This window comes from Corylus avellana, chromosome 9, assembly GCF_965113065.1.
Source record: "Corylus avellana chromosome 9, dhCorAvel1.hap1.2, whole genome shotgun sequence".
Taxonomy (NCBI): domain Eukaryota; kingdom Viridiplantae; phylum Streptophyta; class Magnoliopsida; order Fagales; family Betulaceae; genus Corylus; species Corylus avellana.
Genome location: NC_142498.1, coordinates 14,741,918 through 14,759,169, shown reverse-complemented (window position 1 = coordinate 14,759,169; position 17,252 = coordinate 14,741,918). Strand labels below are relative to the sequence as shown.

The 17,252-nt window shown below is 33.5% G+C and overlaps 1 protein-coding gene across 11 annotated transcripts; it reads left to right on the top strand.

The window, feature by feature from the left end:
• Positions 1 to 7,974: 7,974 nt before the first annotated feature.
• Positions 7,975 to 15,230, top strand: LOC132190304 (basic helix-loop-helix (bHLH) DNA-binding superfamily protein). Of its 11 annotated transcripts, none has more exons than XR_009441116.2 (6): positions 7,975 to 8,203; positions 8,290 to 8,452; positions 8,627 to 8,857; positions 9,118 to 9,288; positions 12,867 to 13,009; positions 15,027 to 15,230. XR_009441116.2 is itself a non-coding variant. In XM_059605256.2 (6 exons), exons 1-5 carry the CDS (start codon positions 8,112 to 8,114, stop codon positions 12,954 to 12,956), a joined length of 747 nt encoding a protein of 248 aa, XP_059461239.1. In that variant the 5' UTR covers positions 7,975 to 8,111; the 3' UTR covers positions 12,957 to 12,997; positions 15,027 to 15,230. The 11 variants fall into 11 exon arrangements, 6 of the variants coding, with proteins under 6 accessions (XP_059461239.1, XP_059461238.1, XP_059461235.1 ...); XR_009441115.2 differs by having other exon boundaries at positions 15,020 to 15,230; XR_009441114.2 differs by having other exon boundaries at positions 14,915 to 15,230.
• The last annotated feature ends 2,022 nt before the right edge of the window (positions 15,231 to 17,252 follow it).

Below are 17,252 nucleotides of genomic sequence, written 5' to 3'. Positions count from 1 at the left end.
TTCACGGAGGAGTTAAATTTGCCATGTGCTAATTTAGCATCATAATTGTTCTCCTTGAAATGATTGTGATTGTGGTGGAATTGGGCAATTAAATTATGATGGTCCACTCAACTAGAAGCACTCTCCCCACAAAAGGCAATATATATATATATATATATATATATATATAAAAGAAATATTAATGGTAATAATTATCTCTTCTTTTCTGTGGGCTAATTAGAAATACAGATTGAGTGGCAGCACGTAATTGAAGGGTCTTGGTGGGAGTACTGGAAACATCTTATTGCAATTGATGTTGCATGTTTATGTTTGTGGAATGGACCATATTAGAAGTATTAATGGTAATAATCATCTCTTCTTTTCTATGGGCTAATTAGAGATACAGATTGAGTGGTAGCACGTAATTGAAGGATCTTGGCGGGAGTACTGAAAACATCTTATTGCAATTGATGTTGCATGTTTATGTTTGTGGAACGGTCCAGAAACATCTTGGTGTTAGTGAACCATCTTATTTATTGTTGCATGTTTATGTTTTTTAAATGGCCACTACCAACCCAACATCTAGGAATATGATCATTTCTAGTTCATATTAGACTAAAAAATATTTGATTAATGGTCAGTATCTCTCTAAAAATATCCGGAAGACATAAATAGGATATTTGTCTAATTAATAAAAATAATAATAAAATATTATATATATTTTAAAAATAATTAAAAAATAAAATTATAAAAAACTAAGGGGTGGCTGGCCATCCATTGGGGATGGTCGGACCACCCCAACTGGGGCTAGGGGTGGCTTCGGCCACTCCAGACCGGCCGTCTAGGGTGGCCGAAGCCACCCCCATACCCAATGGAGGTGGTCCGGCCACCCCTAAGGACCAAACGAAAAAATAAAATAAAAATTGTTTGGCCCTTGGGAGTGGCCGGACCACCCCCATTGGGCCATGGGGTGGCTTCGTAATCAATTGGAAGGATGATCACCTTGAAGCGGTTGATTTATTCTCTTTTATTTCATTTTTTTTTTCAACCGATAGAAAACTTCGGGTTCTAATTTTAGATGCTTGACTTGAGCATCAATATGTTGGCTTTTCTTTTCTTTTCAAACAAGATTCTAACTTTTGGATCGACGGTTATTTTTTATTTTTTATTTTATTTTTTGTTTTTAACTATAGAATAGAAAAAGTCCTTAACAAGATTCGAACTTTTGGATGTCATTTGATGTCTTACAACTCTTTCTTCTTGTCATTACATCAGGAGAAATCATATAAGCTGGTGTTCATCGATGTGTTTGTCTTGATAAATGACATTTGTTTCATATTTATGTTGCAACACAATTCTTTTTGTGTCTCCATAAAATATAAATTATAATAGAGTTAAATACTAAAAACTCTCTAGAATTTGAACACTTTATTTTTTGCTCCTTAGGTTTTTATTTTTATCATAACTGCGATTTTCATAAAGACGGAAATAGTACCTCCCTTAAAATTCCGTCCAAAACTTAATGGAACGCCAGCACCAATCACTAGCTACCACGTGTCATATAATTATTTTTTTAAATTAAAAAACTATAATTTTTCAAAAAAAAAAAAAAAAAAATTTGGGTGTGGTTTGGACATTTGGGGGTGGCTGGCCACCTCCTTTGGCCATGGGGTGGCCGGACCACCCCCATCTGGCCAGTTTAGGGGTGGGGAGCCACCCCACGCCGGGAGGGGGTGGCCAAGGAGCCCAAAATTCCACCTTTTGCCTAAAATTCCCACTAGAAAATCAGCTGGAAGACAAAACTGAGCTCTAATTTCTTGATGTCAACTGAGTGAGGCAATTTTTACAAACTGCAAAGAATGGCTGCCACTAAGATACTGAATGCCTCCTACTTCTGGAAGGGGTTGATTTTGTTTCATCTGCATTGGTGGAAGCAGGGCTTTCTGATGTATCAGAGCTGCTAATTTCACCACTTCTTTCTTTGCTTGACCAGAGCTTTGACATGAGCAAACCTTTCATCTTATTGGCACCAACTTTCTCTGCATTATTTTTAGCACCATCATTTAAATCTCTATTACTGCCACCACCCCCTAATCTCAGAGTAGTAAGTGCCCCTTTCAAAGCGTTTATATCCTCCGCTGTTGGCACGGCATCCCAGTCCTTTTCTGTGTTGGTTGTAGTAGACCTTGAGCTCCCATGAGAGCCACCGGGGAGTAAGGCCCTGATTGGACCAGAAGGGGTGGCCGCCACCCCCATCAAAATGGCAGCCACCGTAAAATTTTTAATTTTTTTTTTTTTAAATATAATATTTTAATATTTTTAATTTTTAGGGAAAATTACACTTTACCCCCTCAAAGTTGTCAGTGATTTGCAATTCCGCCTCCAAAGTTTCAATTTTTGCAATCCACCCCCCTAAAGTTTCAATTTTTTGCAATTCAGGCAATCCGTCAGTCAAAGCCGCTTTGACTGACGGAACAGTGATCATGTGCGCCACACATGATCACTGTTGGCCTTTTTGTACCCAAAATACCCCATGCTTTTCCATCACGCACGCACGCCCAACCCATGTGACCCACGCTGCTCCGATCTACACCGGACCACCGCTCCAGCTTTCCATTTAGTTCTCAGGTTTGTCTCTCTATTTCCCTCTCTCTCTCTAACAAGTAACACGATTAACGGTCTAAGTTTCTAACAAGTTTCTCTCAAATATCTCATTCTCAGGTTCAGTGCTTTCTAATTCTTACAAGTTTCATAGAGCCACGATTTTCATTAATCACAGTTTGGTGCTTTTCCTTAGCCGGAGTTCGTTGAATCCCTAAAACTTGGCTTCGAACTTGGTTGGCTTTGCTTAGATCTGGCTCATCGGTGGGAAGAGAACAAGGTGTGGGGCAAGCACATGGAAGAGGACAAGGCATGGGGCTACGCGTTAGCTTTCTGGGATGCTCTCATCTCCCAACATCTTTCTTTGAGCTTAGACCTAACCAATCCAAATAAAGCACATGGTTTTCCTGAAGATCTGTATGCCACCAACAAACAAAACATACAAGCAACAAATTGACTTGTGCGATCCCTTTAGGAAGACTGTCAACAAAATGAATAATTAAAATTTGAATTAATTTTGTAGAAAATGACATTCAAAGTTTGAATTAATTTATTGTTAAAGGGGACTTTGTCTTTGAACGCCAAAGGGGGCAGAGGAGGAGATTATGATCTGTTGCAGGTAAAGGCAAATTTTCGAGCAATGACCCATCAACGAACTCTAGAGAAGGACCAGCACCAAACGACGCCGTTTGCTGTGAGTAAGGTGTGGGTGAGGGCATTTTGGGTACAAAAACGCCAACAGTGATCACGTGTGGCCCACATGATCACTGTTCCGTCAGTCAAAGCGGCTTTGACTGACGGATTGCCTGAATTGCAAAAAATTGAAACTTTAGGAGGGTGGATTGCAAAAATTGAAACTTTGAAGGCGGAATTGTAAATCGCTGACAACTTTGGGGGGATAAACTGTAATTTTCCCTAATTTTTATAAAAATCAAAAAAATAATTATATGACACGTGGCGGCTAGTGATTGGTGCTGATGTGGCGATCCGTTAAGGTTTGGACGAAATTTTAATAGAAATACTATTTTCGTCTTTATGAAAATCATAAGTACCTCATCTAATAAAAATGAAAACCTAGAGGACAAAAAATAAAGCGTTCAAACTCTAAGGAGGGCTTTTAGTATTTAACCCTTTATCTTTTAATGTTTAAATTGGTGGTTTTGTGGGCTTACGATGGGGTTTTTCAACAACCAAATGGACTAGAAGTTGTTCGTTTTATTTAAAACTTAAGAGAGATTAATTGCCCACATGCAATGATTTTAAAAAATATAAGACGAACAATGATGTTGCAAATTTTTTAAGATTTGACGTAGGGGCAAATTTTGAAAAATATTATTAATTTTTTTTATTCTATTTCAAATTTTGACTTAATCTTTAATTTTTGGAATATATTATTCATAATATATTGGGGTAATTTCAGTTTAAACCCTTGAATTACTACGCGATTTGACAAGCTCTCAAACTTCAAAATCTCTCAATTTGAACTCCTGAACTTTTAATTGCAGTCAATTTGAACCTCTCTCTCAGATTGTAAGCGTTCAAAGTGAGATAATGACTTCTATACCCCTGATTTTTTTTTTTTATAAAATTTTAAATTTACCCTTAATTCTAAATTAAAAAAAAAAAGTAATAAAAAAAGAAAATCAATAATATTTTGATCTTTTTAGGTATTGACGTTAGAAGTTAACAGCTATATCTGACAAAATGGTTCAAATTGATGCAATTGAAAATTGAGGGGTTCAAATTGAAAAATTTTGAAGTTTGAGGGATTTATCAAATTGCGTAGTAATTCAGAGGTTTAAAGTGATGTTACACCTAATATATTCTACCATGTTTTTGGAACTTTGAAGCCAAGTAAAGAGGTGATGAGGGTAAAAAGAGGAAAAATAAGGAGAGGATAAGGAATGGGCTATTCTTTTTTATTTGAAATTTTTAATAAATAATAGGGAGAGAGAGAAAATGTTCATGTCTTTATCTGGTTGTTGAGCAGAAATGAGAACAAATTATATTATATCACTGCCAAATAAAAATGATATGATCTCATGTGTGTACAATTATATTATAAAGAAAGATTTTTAGACTTATATGGATTAGCTAATACTATTATAAAATATAGGTAAGCTTAGAAAATGAAGTAAAAGAAAATTCATTCAATTTTGTGTCTCTCCCTAAAAAATGACTGAACCCTATATCCATTAAATTCCATACACTAGCTACAAAGAGAAAAAGCCATACTAGCGGTTAGTGCACGCAATTTTTGATATAATTTATAAATTTTATATGAAATTGAATGCAAAATTAGTGGGTTAAGGTTGATGGGTTTGATTTGTATAATTAAATAGGCCGAATTAAGGTTATTTATGTCTCGACATAACTTGAATTCGACACGAAACATAAAGATGGACAATTTTTTTACATAACTTGCAAATTACCTAACATGAACCCAACATAAAATTAGTAGATTATAATTTTAGAACAAAAATTTCCTCGATACCAGTTTGAAGAAAATTTTCTTCAATCAATAAGTGTTAAGTGTCATCTCTCATATATATATATATATATATATATATATATTTTAATATTCTTATATCTTAACAGTTATTTATTGTCATTCTACTAACCTATAAACTCGAACATTAATTTTTAAGAAACCCAAAAATATTGAATAACACTTATCAATTATTAAAATAGATTAAAGAAAATTTTGAAAGAAATTTGTGTTCATAATTTTATACCTTAATAGAACACGACTTTAACCGGAGATGCAATTAAAAAATTGGTAGCAATTAGTGTAACAACCAAAGCGAAGACCATGAACTTTGAAGAGCGGGCTACCAATAGTGAGAAGCGTAGAAGACACGCGCCATACTAGGTTGTCAGTACGCGGCCTTGTTCTGTTTGGACGGTAACGATGTTTCTGGGAAGCAACTACATAAGAACATGAGATCCCCACTTGGATTAAATCCAATCCCCCTTCCAGTCTACCACTACAAAATTCTCTTCAAAAGAGAAAGTTCAAATTAGGCTCAAAGAGGTTCAAATTAATGGATTGAGATCCTATAGAATGAAACCTAAGTTTTAAAAGGCATGTAAGCTATTGAAAAAACAACTTATCACTAGAGATTGCAATCGAGACATTATGTACAAATCTCTTTCGATTGAGATTAGGTTTGAATAATTATGTACAGATTTTTAAACTTCTATTGATAGTTTGTTTTGACATGACCGTTTTTCAACTTTTACACAAACTTAATCCTTAAATCAAACTTCTATTAAGTCATCATTCGAATTGAAAAACTTTCGAGAAATACGAAGTTCAAAGTTGTCTTTCTTTGAATCTATTTTCCAACACCACCAAGACTATCTCCGTCTATGTCTAAATCAAAAGACATGGCCGTTTGACTCTAACTAAGTCTTTGTCGAACAACGTTCATAAAGTTGTATTTCTCAAGTCTAGCTTAAACCCGCTTTTACACTAACTTAATCCTTAAATCAACCCAAAAACCATATATATTTTAACACATTATAATACATTGGCCAACATAAATACAAACCTAACATTAGGGCTAGCAATTTTGACACGACTTGTGAACCCGACGCGAAAAAACAGGTATTGGGTTTGGCCTTATCGGGTTCTGGTCTTAATCGGGTCTACCCGTTTAAGACCCGATTAATTTGTGTCTGGCGGGTCTACCTGGCGGGTCGACCCACCAGACACGGTTACTGTTCAAGTCTGGCAGGTACCCGCTAGACCCGGTTACTGTCTGGGTCTAACGGGTACCCACCAGACCCGGTTAAAAAAAAGTCAAAAAATGAGCATATTTATAGTGTTTCATAATTCATATCTTTGATTACATGGGATGGATCATGGATCCTTCAAGACCTTCAAGTGGACAAGTATTTTGTAATGAATTATGAATTTAATGTTGATGTAGTTTTGAGTTTTGTTTCTTTTTTTTTTAATTATTATTTTGTTTTTGTTAACTTTTTTTTATTGCTATGATGGAAATGTTGACACATTTTACCCCTCAATCTCACTCATATTTTGATCATTTTGAAATAAAAATTTTAGTTTTGTTCTTACTTAGACGTTATGCTTTATGAGGTATCGATGATGGCCAAGTGGCTTACTAGTAACCAAGCGTCCAACTCAACCCCTCAAGTAGGTCCGATTTAATAGATTTTGAGGCATAAGACAACAAATTTAGGTAAGGCATTTTTTATATTTAAATATTTAATTAAATGATTTTAATTTAAAAACATTATTCTTGCTTTTTGCCCTTAATTTTTTTTTTTTTTTTTTTCAAATGATTTGCAAAATTCATCTCTGTTATGAGACATTTAATTTCAACAGATTGCAGATATCATATTTTGTGTTGAAATATACATAATTCTTTTTTAGTGGAATGTAATTTGAGCAAAATTAAATTTCTTTATACTAAAAATTATTTTAATAAATGAACTTAGTCAATATACTTGCTTGTTTTAAGTTTAGGTAAAATCATGAGTTTAGTAATTTCTTTTGGAGTACAATTACGGTCACTTCCATTTTTTTTCTTCTTATCATTTATTAAAGCCTTTAATATCTTGGAACTCAATTTTTTTGCATTGACAGTGTATTGATATATTATTATTACAATTTTGATTTTTTTTTTTTTTTTGATTTTTTTGATTTTTTAGTTTAGGGTTTTAACAGGTCGTGTCTACCTGACTATTTTCGTGTCATAATCGTGTCAGACCCGATTACCGGCCCATTTAGCTAAACGGGTCGTGTTTGTGTATAGGCTAATCATGTAATGGGTACTCGCGAGTCGTAATCGGATCGTATCAGGTACCAATTTTGCCACCCCTACCTAACATCATGATCATAAATTTTTTTTTTTAAAAAAATCAGCTACTAAATCCGGATACGAAAGTGTGGGTGCCAAGAAAGTCTTCAGTCTTCCACCGAAAAAAGAAAAACAAAGAAAATCAACAAGCCCCGCCTAGCAGAGTCAATTGAATGGAAATCCCTTAATCATAGTCAATACAAGTCTTGTAAACGTTTTCCACGTGGCAGTCTTACACCTAGTGTGGACGGATAGACCCATAAGTCCGCGCCGCATAAAATACATTTTGCTCATCAGATTCTCACTGCTATTAAATAATAATAATAATACACGTAGGCTAATGATGTCACGAGGGAAGGAAATGATGACGCCAGGAAAAGGACAAAATCCCAAAATGATACGCGCCAGACTTGGTTGCCATTACGCGGCCTTGTAGACCACATTTTACATCTGTTTGGACGGTAATGATGTTTCTGGGAAGTAACTACATAAGAAGATGGGATTCCCACGTGGATTAAATCCAATCCCCCTTAGAGTCTACCACTACAAAATTCTCTCAAATTTTCAGCCTGCCTATAAAATCCCCTCTAGCCCCATTAGAGCAAAAGAAATAAAAAGAAAGAGAAAGATCCTTCTCTCTCTCTCTCTCTCTTTCTCTCTCTTTAATTCTCTCTCTTCCCCACAACAACAAAAACTAAAGCCATGGACAACATTAGTGAAGAATACAACAATATTGAAGAGTACAAACACTATTGGGAGACCAAAATGTTCCTTCAAACTGAAGAGCTTGATAGGTATACCTTTTTCTCTGTCTCTCTCTGTCTCTCTCGGTCTCTGTGTCTACTGTGGTGGTAATTACAAATATTCTGTGACGTGGCAGCTGGGGATTGGACGAGGCGTTTTCTGGGTACTATGATTCGAGCTCGCCGGACGGAGCGGCGTCGTCGGCGGCGTCGAAGAACATTGTGTCGGAGAGGAATAGGAGGAGGAAGCTGAACGAAAGGCTGTTTGCACTCAGAGCAGTGGTCCCGAACATCAGCAAGGTGGCCCATTAAAATTACAAACATGCCGCACTATAATCCAATAATTGTGCTATTGTGCACCTTCTATGATTACCACCTTGCTATTGTGCACCATTTTGTTCCTATCTTTTTTTTTTTTTTTTTTTGGTTGAATTAATGAATTTAATTAGTTCCACCCCTTTTGTTGACTTCCAGATGGATAAGGCTTCAATAATCAAAGATGCTATTGAATATATTCAAGAGCTGCATGAACAAGAAAGAAGAATCCAAGCTGAGATAATGGAGCTTGAATCAGGAAAATCCAAGAAAAATTCTGGTTATGGCTTTGAGCAAGAGCTTCCCATCTTGTTGAGATCAAAGAAAAAGAAAACTGACCAATTTTATGATTCTGGGGGTCCAAGAACTTCCCCTATTGAAGTCCTTGAAGTGAGCCCTCTTTTCCCCCCTCTCTCTCTTGAGCCCTCTCCTCCCCCCTCCCCCCCTTCTCAATCGCAAATATAGACAAAAAAAAAATAGACCAATAATAATATTATACGACTGAGATGACGTGATAGTAAAAATTAATTATTATTGATCGAAAGACTGATTTTCATTATCATGTCATTATAATTCTACTGAAATTGATTTGGTTATGTTTTATTATACATATATTAATATTTTTGGGTCAAATAATGAAATGGGTGCAGCTTAGGGCAACATACATGGGGGAGAAAACAGTGGTGGTGAGCCTAACATGCAGTAAAAGGACAGACACAATGGTGAAGCTTTGTGAGGTCTTCGAATCTTTGAAACTGAAGATCATCACAGCAAACATCACTGCTTTTTCTGGGAGGCTTGTGAAAACCGTCTTCGTTGAGGTCACTCCCTTTTCCCTCCTTTAATATACTCTCTCTTCCATATATAATATTCCACACGTTTCACGATTAACTAATCACAAATTGTACACATCAACGGTTGGGGTGTCTTGTGATTTGTTTGATCATGGAATCATATGGTTAAAAATATGACACGCACACAAAGAGAGATCTAGAGAGGAAAAGAAAAAGAAAAGATAAACAGCTGGAATTGTGGGGTCTTTAGGATTGAAAACTGATTGAAGAAACTTTAATAAAGTGGATCGTCAATTATGTGGTTGTTATATTGTATTTTAAGGGGATATGATGATTTGTGGTGTCATCCAGAGAGTGCGAATAAAACCAGTCGATGAGCAAAAGTGTGGAGAGGACCCCATTAGATGTCCACTTTGAACAGGATGGATCTCACCCTTTTTTTTTTTTTTGGTTTTTTCTTCCCTTTTCAAGTTATTACAGTTTTGTTCAAGTAATTATTGGCTTGGCTCCCTTCAATCTGACGACCTACTTTGCAACTTGCTTCTTATTCGATCCTCTAAATATCTCAAATCAGCATTAATTTGGGAGAGTAGGGGTGGGACAAGAGGCCGATTCTAGGTTTAATAAGGGACGATAATCCGTGTTCACATATCGGAGTATGTTTTGGTGTTAGGTTCGTGAATCATGTAAAAAATTGTTAGTATACCCTTACGTCGTATGTCAGGAGGTTCAAGTCGTATCGAGTCATGAATATAAAATTATATACTTCAATTTTAATCCTAATTATATATTTAATTAAATAGAATAGACCATTTAATTCTAATTTACTAATTTTGTGTTTGGTCGTTAGGTTATGTCAAAAACCGTTCCCGTTCCCGTATCTAATCATGTTTGGAAAACATGAATTGAAAACAAAATCATGACATGGGACACACGTGGTTAAAAAAATTGAAACAAAATTTAAACGTGCGTGTGAGAATTTTGAACAAAATCGTGCTTGAATGAATTTTTCCTGAATTGAAGGCGTGCAAAATTAAGGTGGGATAGAGCCTATGGGACTGGTTGACTGCTTTTATTCTTTTTCCTAATTGGGTAGGATTCTGGGAGCTATCAAAATCATCATACATTGTTTTCCAATGTGCGACAAAAGACAGTCTTGTTTAAAAAATAAGAAAATAAAAGAATCTCATATGTCTGTCCACTTGGTGAAACAATTGATCAAAGGATAAAATTCTGATTATGTTTATTATAATTAATTTCCACTGCTGAATAAATTTGTCATGATCTAATTATTTCCCTGATCTAATGAGTTGATTAAGGTGGTCCATATAATTTCCCTGATCTAATTATTAGGCTATAGAAAAAGACAAAGCTTAACCAGATGGATTTCGGACACATGTTTTTCTAATAGTACATGTTTTTCACATTTCTTTTGATAGCTTAACAATTACTTGTCGTTTTCTGATATTTTTAAGGAAAAATTTCATAAAGGACTAATAAACTTTCACGCGTTTTGAGAAGATCTTATCACAATTCAAAAACTCTCAATTTCACCCTCTCAAACTTTTAATTTAATACAATCTACCTCTCGATTGGTTAGAATTTGACGTTAAATCCTAAAATAGGTTATGAAAAATATCAAAAACCCTCCAATTAGGTGAATTAAAGTGGAGCAATATTGGAAGAAGTTGGTAATTCTCCTTTTGAAAGCAACCGCACAATATGCTTTTTTTTTTTGGTGGTTGTGGTGAGGATAATAATATCTCTTTCTCATCCACTCAAATTCTAGAACCTAATTTTTCAAGATTATTATTTATGAGCAGTAAGAAAGATGTTTTCCATGTGGGTCAAAGTTTTCTGGAGAATTACAGGAATGCCATTTTTTCCCCCTCAAACGTGGGGAAATAAAAAAATGGTATTGGAAACGTGCTTCAAATTTTCTGATTTTATTTCATGTCTTTCATATTCAATTCCCACGCGTTTTCATCATGTTTCTTTTTCTAAATGGCGTTTATTTATGGCTTACTTGCCTTTGGAGCCTATGCAACTAACCGCTAAGGGTTCATTTAAATTTACGATTTTAAAATAATTTTTTTTTAGAAAATAATTTTTTAAAATTAAGTTAAGTATTTGATAAAATCATTGTTTGACATCTTAAATCGTGCGCTTATATATATATATATATATATAAATCACGGTGTGAAACACACTCTAAATAAAGATTAATTAAATTGGTGTTAGTTAACAAAGTCGTCCCAGCACTTTAGTGGTAAACGAAATGATAGCCCTTGTTTGTCTTGGAAGGGTCAATTTAGAGTCTTAATCTTAGTGATTGCCAATTAGAATAGAGAAATGAAAGGTTTTTATTAATTTTTTTTTTTCAAAACTTGATTTTTAAATAATGTGTCACAATCTCGTATAATTTCTAGTTAATAAATAAAACTTAAAAAGTATAAGAGGATAGGATGGTGACACATCACTTGAAAATCAAATTTTGAAAAAAAAAAAAAAAAAATTAAGAACCCTACCATTTCTCATTAGAATAGGTTTTATTAGATATAATTATACAATTTTTTGTATAATTATTAGGTGGTAAGGCAAAATGATTATAGAGTATAAGCTAAAAAACTAGCACATGGGTCAACTTCAGGTGAGGTCTGCCTATGCGAATCAATCAATTGCCCAAATCCTCAATTTATAATTCTCTAAAACTTCATATCATATTGCAGTTGTTTACAAGAAAGATCCAACCATTTTTCTAATGGGGGGCTTCAAAGAAAAATAAATTTTATAATGGGGGTCCAATTGAAATAAAATAGTTTTTGTTGGGAGGGCCCAAATATAATTGGTACAAGTTTTATATTTTTCTAATGGGGCTTCGATCATATCATCTTCTTGTTTTCTCCAAATCTTTTCCTTCTAAAGCCAACTTTACTTTTAAAAAATATTATAAATAGAGCATTGTTCCACGAGTAAATTTTTTAAGTCTAAATTATACAACACACATCTTCCAAACTCTACGTCCTAATCTATATATATTCAAAGGGTTCACCAACTATCAATTAAACATTGATTGAAATTTAAGCTTTAATTTGCTCTGTTTGTCCTTTATGATTCTCTAAATTGGGCATAATTTATTTCCTTTTGAATTGAAAAATTGTTAAGTGTGGTGATTTAGAATTAAATTGGTGATTAGAGTAAAACCTAGAAATTGTTCAAGCTTGATCAGAATTGTGCGTTCTTAAAAACGAATAATACTATAAGTAGGGCTCTTAGGGATAAAATTCACATCACCATTGAAGATAAAAGTCCTACTTATAGTATTACTCTTTAAAAACATTCCCACACACCCACTTGTCTGTAATTCGAAAATGAAAATTTTTCTACGTTTTCGAATCGTAAATTTTTAAAACTGTACCCTAAAACGATACATTTTCTAAAATTTAGTTTAGATTTTAGAATGACACTTTTTATTTGTGAAATTGCATCTAAGAAAGAGGAGTAAGGGTTTATATGATGACACCTACAACCCAAAGAAGAAGAAAAAAATCTGAGTTAAATGGAGTAGAGCTTTCTTCTAAGTCAATCTATTTTTTGTTTTGCAGGCAGGTGAAGAGGAAAAAGAACACCTGAAGATACAGATTGAAACAGCCATTGCAGCTCTCAATGATCCACAAAGCCCTATGAGCATTTAACAACACCAGATGGATCAAAAGTTTGAGTCCTCCAAGGAAGGGTGGGATGTTTGGTAACTATGGCTTTCAAGTCTCTATGAAAACATGTTTTCACTCTTTGTTCGGTTTTTAATCAATGTTTCCTTTATGAAGAGTCCTTGGTGTTTTGTTTTTTTTAGGGGGAAATTAAGCTGCATAGTTTTTATTAACAACCAAATGCAATAATCTTATGTTGTAAACTAGTTGTCTAATAAAAGGTTGCTTTTGGAGGTTCAGTTCTGTCATCTGTTCATGTTTGTAGCTTCAGAATGATGAGCTCCTTTTCTTTCTCGAAAGAAATATTTTATATCAAATGATGTGAAGATATATAATATTATAGTATGGTGGATCAGCAGTTTAAAACATAATTAAATATATAGTTCAATTATTCATTTAACAAACCCACCCACAACAAATATATGAATTTTTAAATTATTCTTTCATATATATGAATAATAATACGTGACACAATGATATGTAGAATAAAAAATTTTATAATCATAAGATTATATATATGTATGTATGTATCACCGACGTATGACTTGGTTGAGACACAATATCTTGCTTTCTTTAAGCACACAAATGAATTCACTAGTTTGCCACCCTCAAATACAACCACCTTATTATATCCTATGCTTAAGAGAGAAGGAGCTAGCTAGTTATTTAAGGTAAAGTTGGAATAAAATCTTGATCATTAAATTTATCAAAATTGAAATTTTGATGATGGGCCAATGTTTATAAATGAAAAACCTCGAGAAGGATAGTGGAAAATGAACATGTGAATTAAATAAAATATTGTCTTTATTGTGTAAATTTTAGATACATGTTAGAAACCGAACTTAATTTTATCTCATCTCTATTCAGGGATTGATTGACATTACCACGTCAAATAATAAAATGATGATGTAGGTACCCCCCAAGTAATTACTTGGTTGTGGTTGGCATAAGTGGGAGGGTTAACGGATCTACCAAGTTCATTAGAGTTCATTGGGAATAAGAAATTTTGACTTTCGATTTTGGCCGAACATTTGAACCTGGACCTACTAAACGTTCAACCTGTAACCCTAGAATCTTTGGAAGAGTTTGTGAATGAGCTATACGACCTAATTGAGTACAAACTTACATGGATATTTTTGTTATTTTTTTCCACATAGTATGATTATTTTATGTGTACCAAACATGCATCTTTACTACTCCCATGAAATACATTTTGGATTGCTGAAATTCTATTTTGTGAAAACATATGCTAATTAAGCAAAGATAACGAAAATGACAAGATTTGTAAGAGCATGTATGTAAAAGACAAAAAAGATTTAATTGCTCCGTATGACATGGAACACCGGTACGTGCGTGATAATGGCCATAGGCTTACTATAAAAGTTAATCCTATGGTCAAAAGATGTTTGTGTTTATATGGGACTTGAATCCATTGGTTGTTTGTGACCAGAGCAGTTATGTTTGATTGGCGGGTCACTATAGGACATATATCATTAGTAGCATGGGTCACCCAAGGTTAGACTCAGTTGGGCTACTAGTGTTATGGATGGTAGCATGCAATATTTAGGGCACTGGTATTGTATTACATGTCCCTCGGAACAGCACGAATCTTGCCAAAAAAGTGGTAATATCTCGGATAGACTATATGAAGTTGAATTATGACATGATTCTTATATTACGGCATGTACTATATCTATATTGCATCCATAATCATATGATAAACTGTGACCTCATAATGCTATATGAGATTTATAAACAACTAAGTTCACCATATAATGACGTGTACGTCATATGCATTTATACTCATTAAGTTATTAGGCTTATTCTTGTATCTCTTTCCCCTATATCTATACTTACGTTGTTATAAATAGTTGTAGAAGATGGATCCAGGAGGCATCTAGTTATTGTGAAGGACTTGATACAGATAATTTTTTAGGACCTAGATCTCGTATGGCTCAAGTTCATGTGAGACACTGATGGAGCTACTTGCAAGGATATCCAGGAGGCATCTAGTTATTGTGAAGGACTTGATACAGATAATTTTTTAGGACCTAGATCTCGTATGGCTCAAGTTCATGTGGGACGCTGATGGAGCTACTTGCAAGGATATGATTGAGATAATTTTTATGTTGTACCTCGTTAAATGTAGGCTTTAATTATGCTCAGAACAATTGGATGTCGTTTGTAACATATTTTGATGATTGGTCTTTGACCTCAACATTTGGAGGTTTATCTATGTTATAATGCTATTAAGTTTCACTTTGCTTATTTGTTATTGAAAGTTTAAATTATAGCTATCTCTATCCTTTAGTAAAAAGTCTTCCACTGCAGACTCTCTTCAAAGATAATGAGATCGCTGAGTTTTGTTCCTCGTGAAATAAGACTTGGAGGCGAACCATAGAATCAATTACCAGTTAATTGATTTCACTGAGACATTACAGATAATAAGATAAAAATATAGTTTTTAGCAGTACTCTAACTTTTATTTGTAAAAAGTGGTTGTTATAGTTATGGAATTTGAGTTGCATAATGATTTTTTTGCCGTTTATGTTAAACAAATATGGTGAAGTTTCGTTTGTCTCCACCTCTTAACTGGAAAATGCTTGAATACTATAGTTTTTATCATAATTTCTTCATAAACTCATGTGAAATAATTTTAAAGGTAAAAAAATTAGCAAAATTTAAAAAGTAAATTTAATTATTTAATGACTAATGTAAAAATGTGGCTAAGCGATTTAATGGTAAAGGCTTCTTCAACAAGCTGGGCTTGGGCACGCGAGCTTGGACGCTCGCCCAACACGCGACCCAGGCGGTTATAAAAAAATAACCGCATGGGTGTAGCAGTGGGGAGTTTGCCACTTTCCTTGTAAAATGTGCCTTTGAACCATTAGGCCAACTACGAACATATTATTAGTTGTAACCAAATATGTTATTTATATTTAACCATTTGCGATTGCAAATTGAAAAGTTATAACTTTTCAATAAGTTCTCTCTCAAAATCTATAAATAGGGCATTTATCCTACGAATTTCAGAACTGATTTTTGTCATTCTCTCAAATCAAATATACAATTTTGTAGAGAAACTCTTAAGAACAAACTTCAAAATTGTTGTCTGCAGTTGGTAACTTTCTTGTGTTTGATAATAGCTTAAAGCATTCACAATGGAAGAGCTAAATGTTACTTTTATCTAAAATAACTCTTCAAATGTTTAAAAAATCTCCTACATTGGATTAGCTAAAAGAAAATGTAAAATAGATATTTGATTGGAAGAGGTAAAAGAAAAGCTAAATGTAGCAGCACTTTTTAAAAGAGCTATTTTATTTTTCATTGTTTCTCACCTGTTTTCTCTTTTTCTCAAATCTTTTCCTACTTTTTCTCAATTTTTTTTTTTCCATTTTTCCTCTCACATGTTCTCTTCTTCCCAAAACTTTTCTTACTTTTAATAATATTTTAATAGAATAGATTGAAATATAGCTAATCGGATGTAGAGACATTTAAAAATGGCTTAGCTAAACTAGATAAAAGTGAGTTATAAGGAGCCATTTTACATAAAAATATGACTCCTCCATTGGGAATGCTCTTAAAAGTGTCTATTTTCTTTATTAAAATAAGCATTAATGAATTATCATACTTTGTTTTATTTAAATTCTTGCATTTTATATTTAATTGTAAAATATTATTTATTTACTAAACTTTAATTTAAATAGAATATTAATGCAAATAATGATATTTGTAGGAATTAAAGGAGCAAAACATTATTAAGGCTTGTCATATTATCAAAGGAACTTAAATGCTTCTATTTAAGTTTCTTCTGTGCTGCACGGCTCCCTCTTGTAAAGGGTAAGAGGTATAGGGTTTTCTTACCTTATACCTCTTATATAGGGTTGTTTCTAGAGCAGTTCAGGGCTCGACTGATTTTAGTTCTTTATTGTTTTTGGTGAAAGTTTAATGTTTAGTATTTTGATTATGAAATTTATTTTTCGTATTTATTAATGGCTAAATCTCTAGTTAGGGTTAGGGGTGAAACCTATTATTTTTATTATCTGTTCTTGAAACTATTTGTTGTTCTTCGTAGATTAATGATTGAATTTTATGGATGCTTTTTAATTTGAGAATAATTTCATGTGACAAAATTATTTTGATTCATTATGATTTATGTTTCAATCAAATGCTTACTTGGTTTGTTTTATTATGATTCAAAAATATATTGAATGCTTAATTTACTGTAACATTGTTATAAAAATCAAATTCTCAATAAATACATGTTCAATCTATTTTATC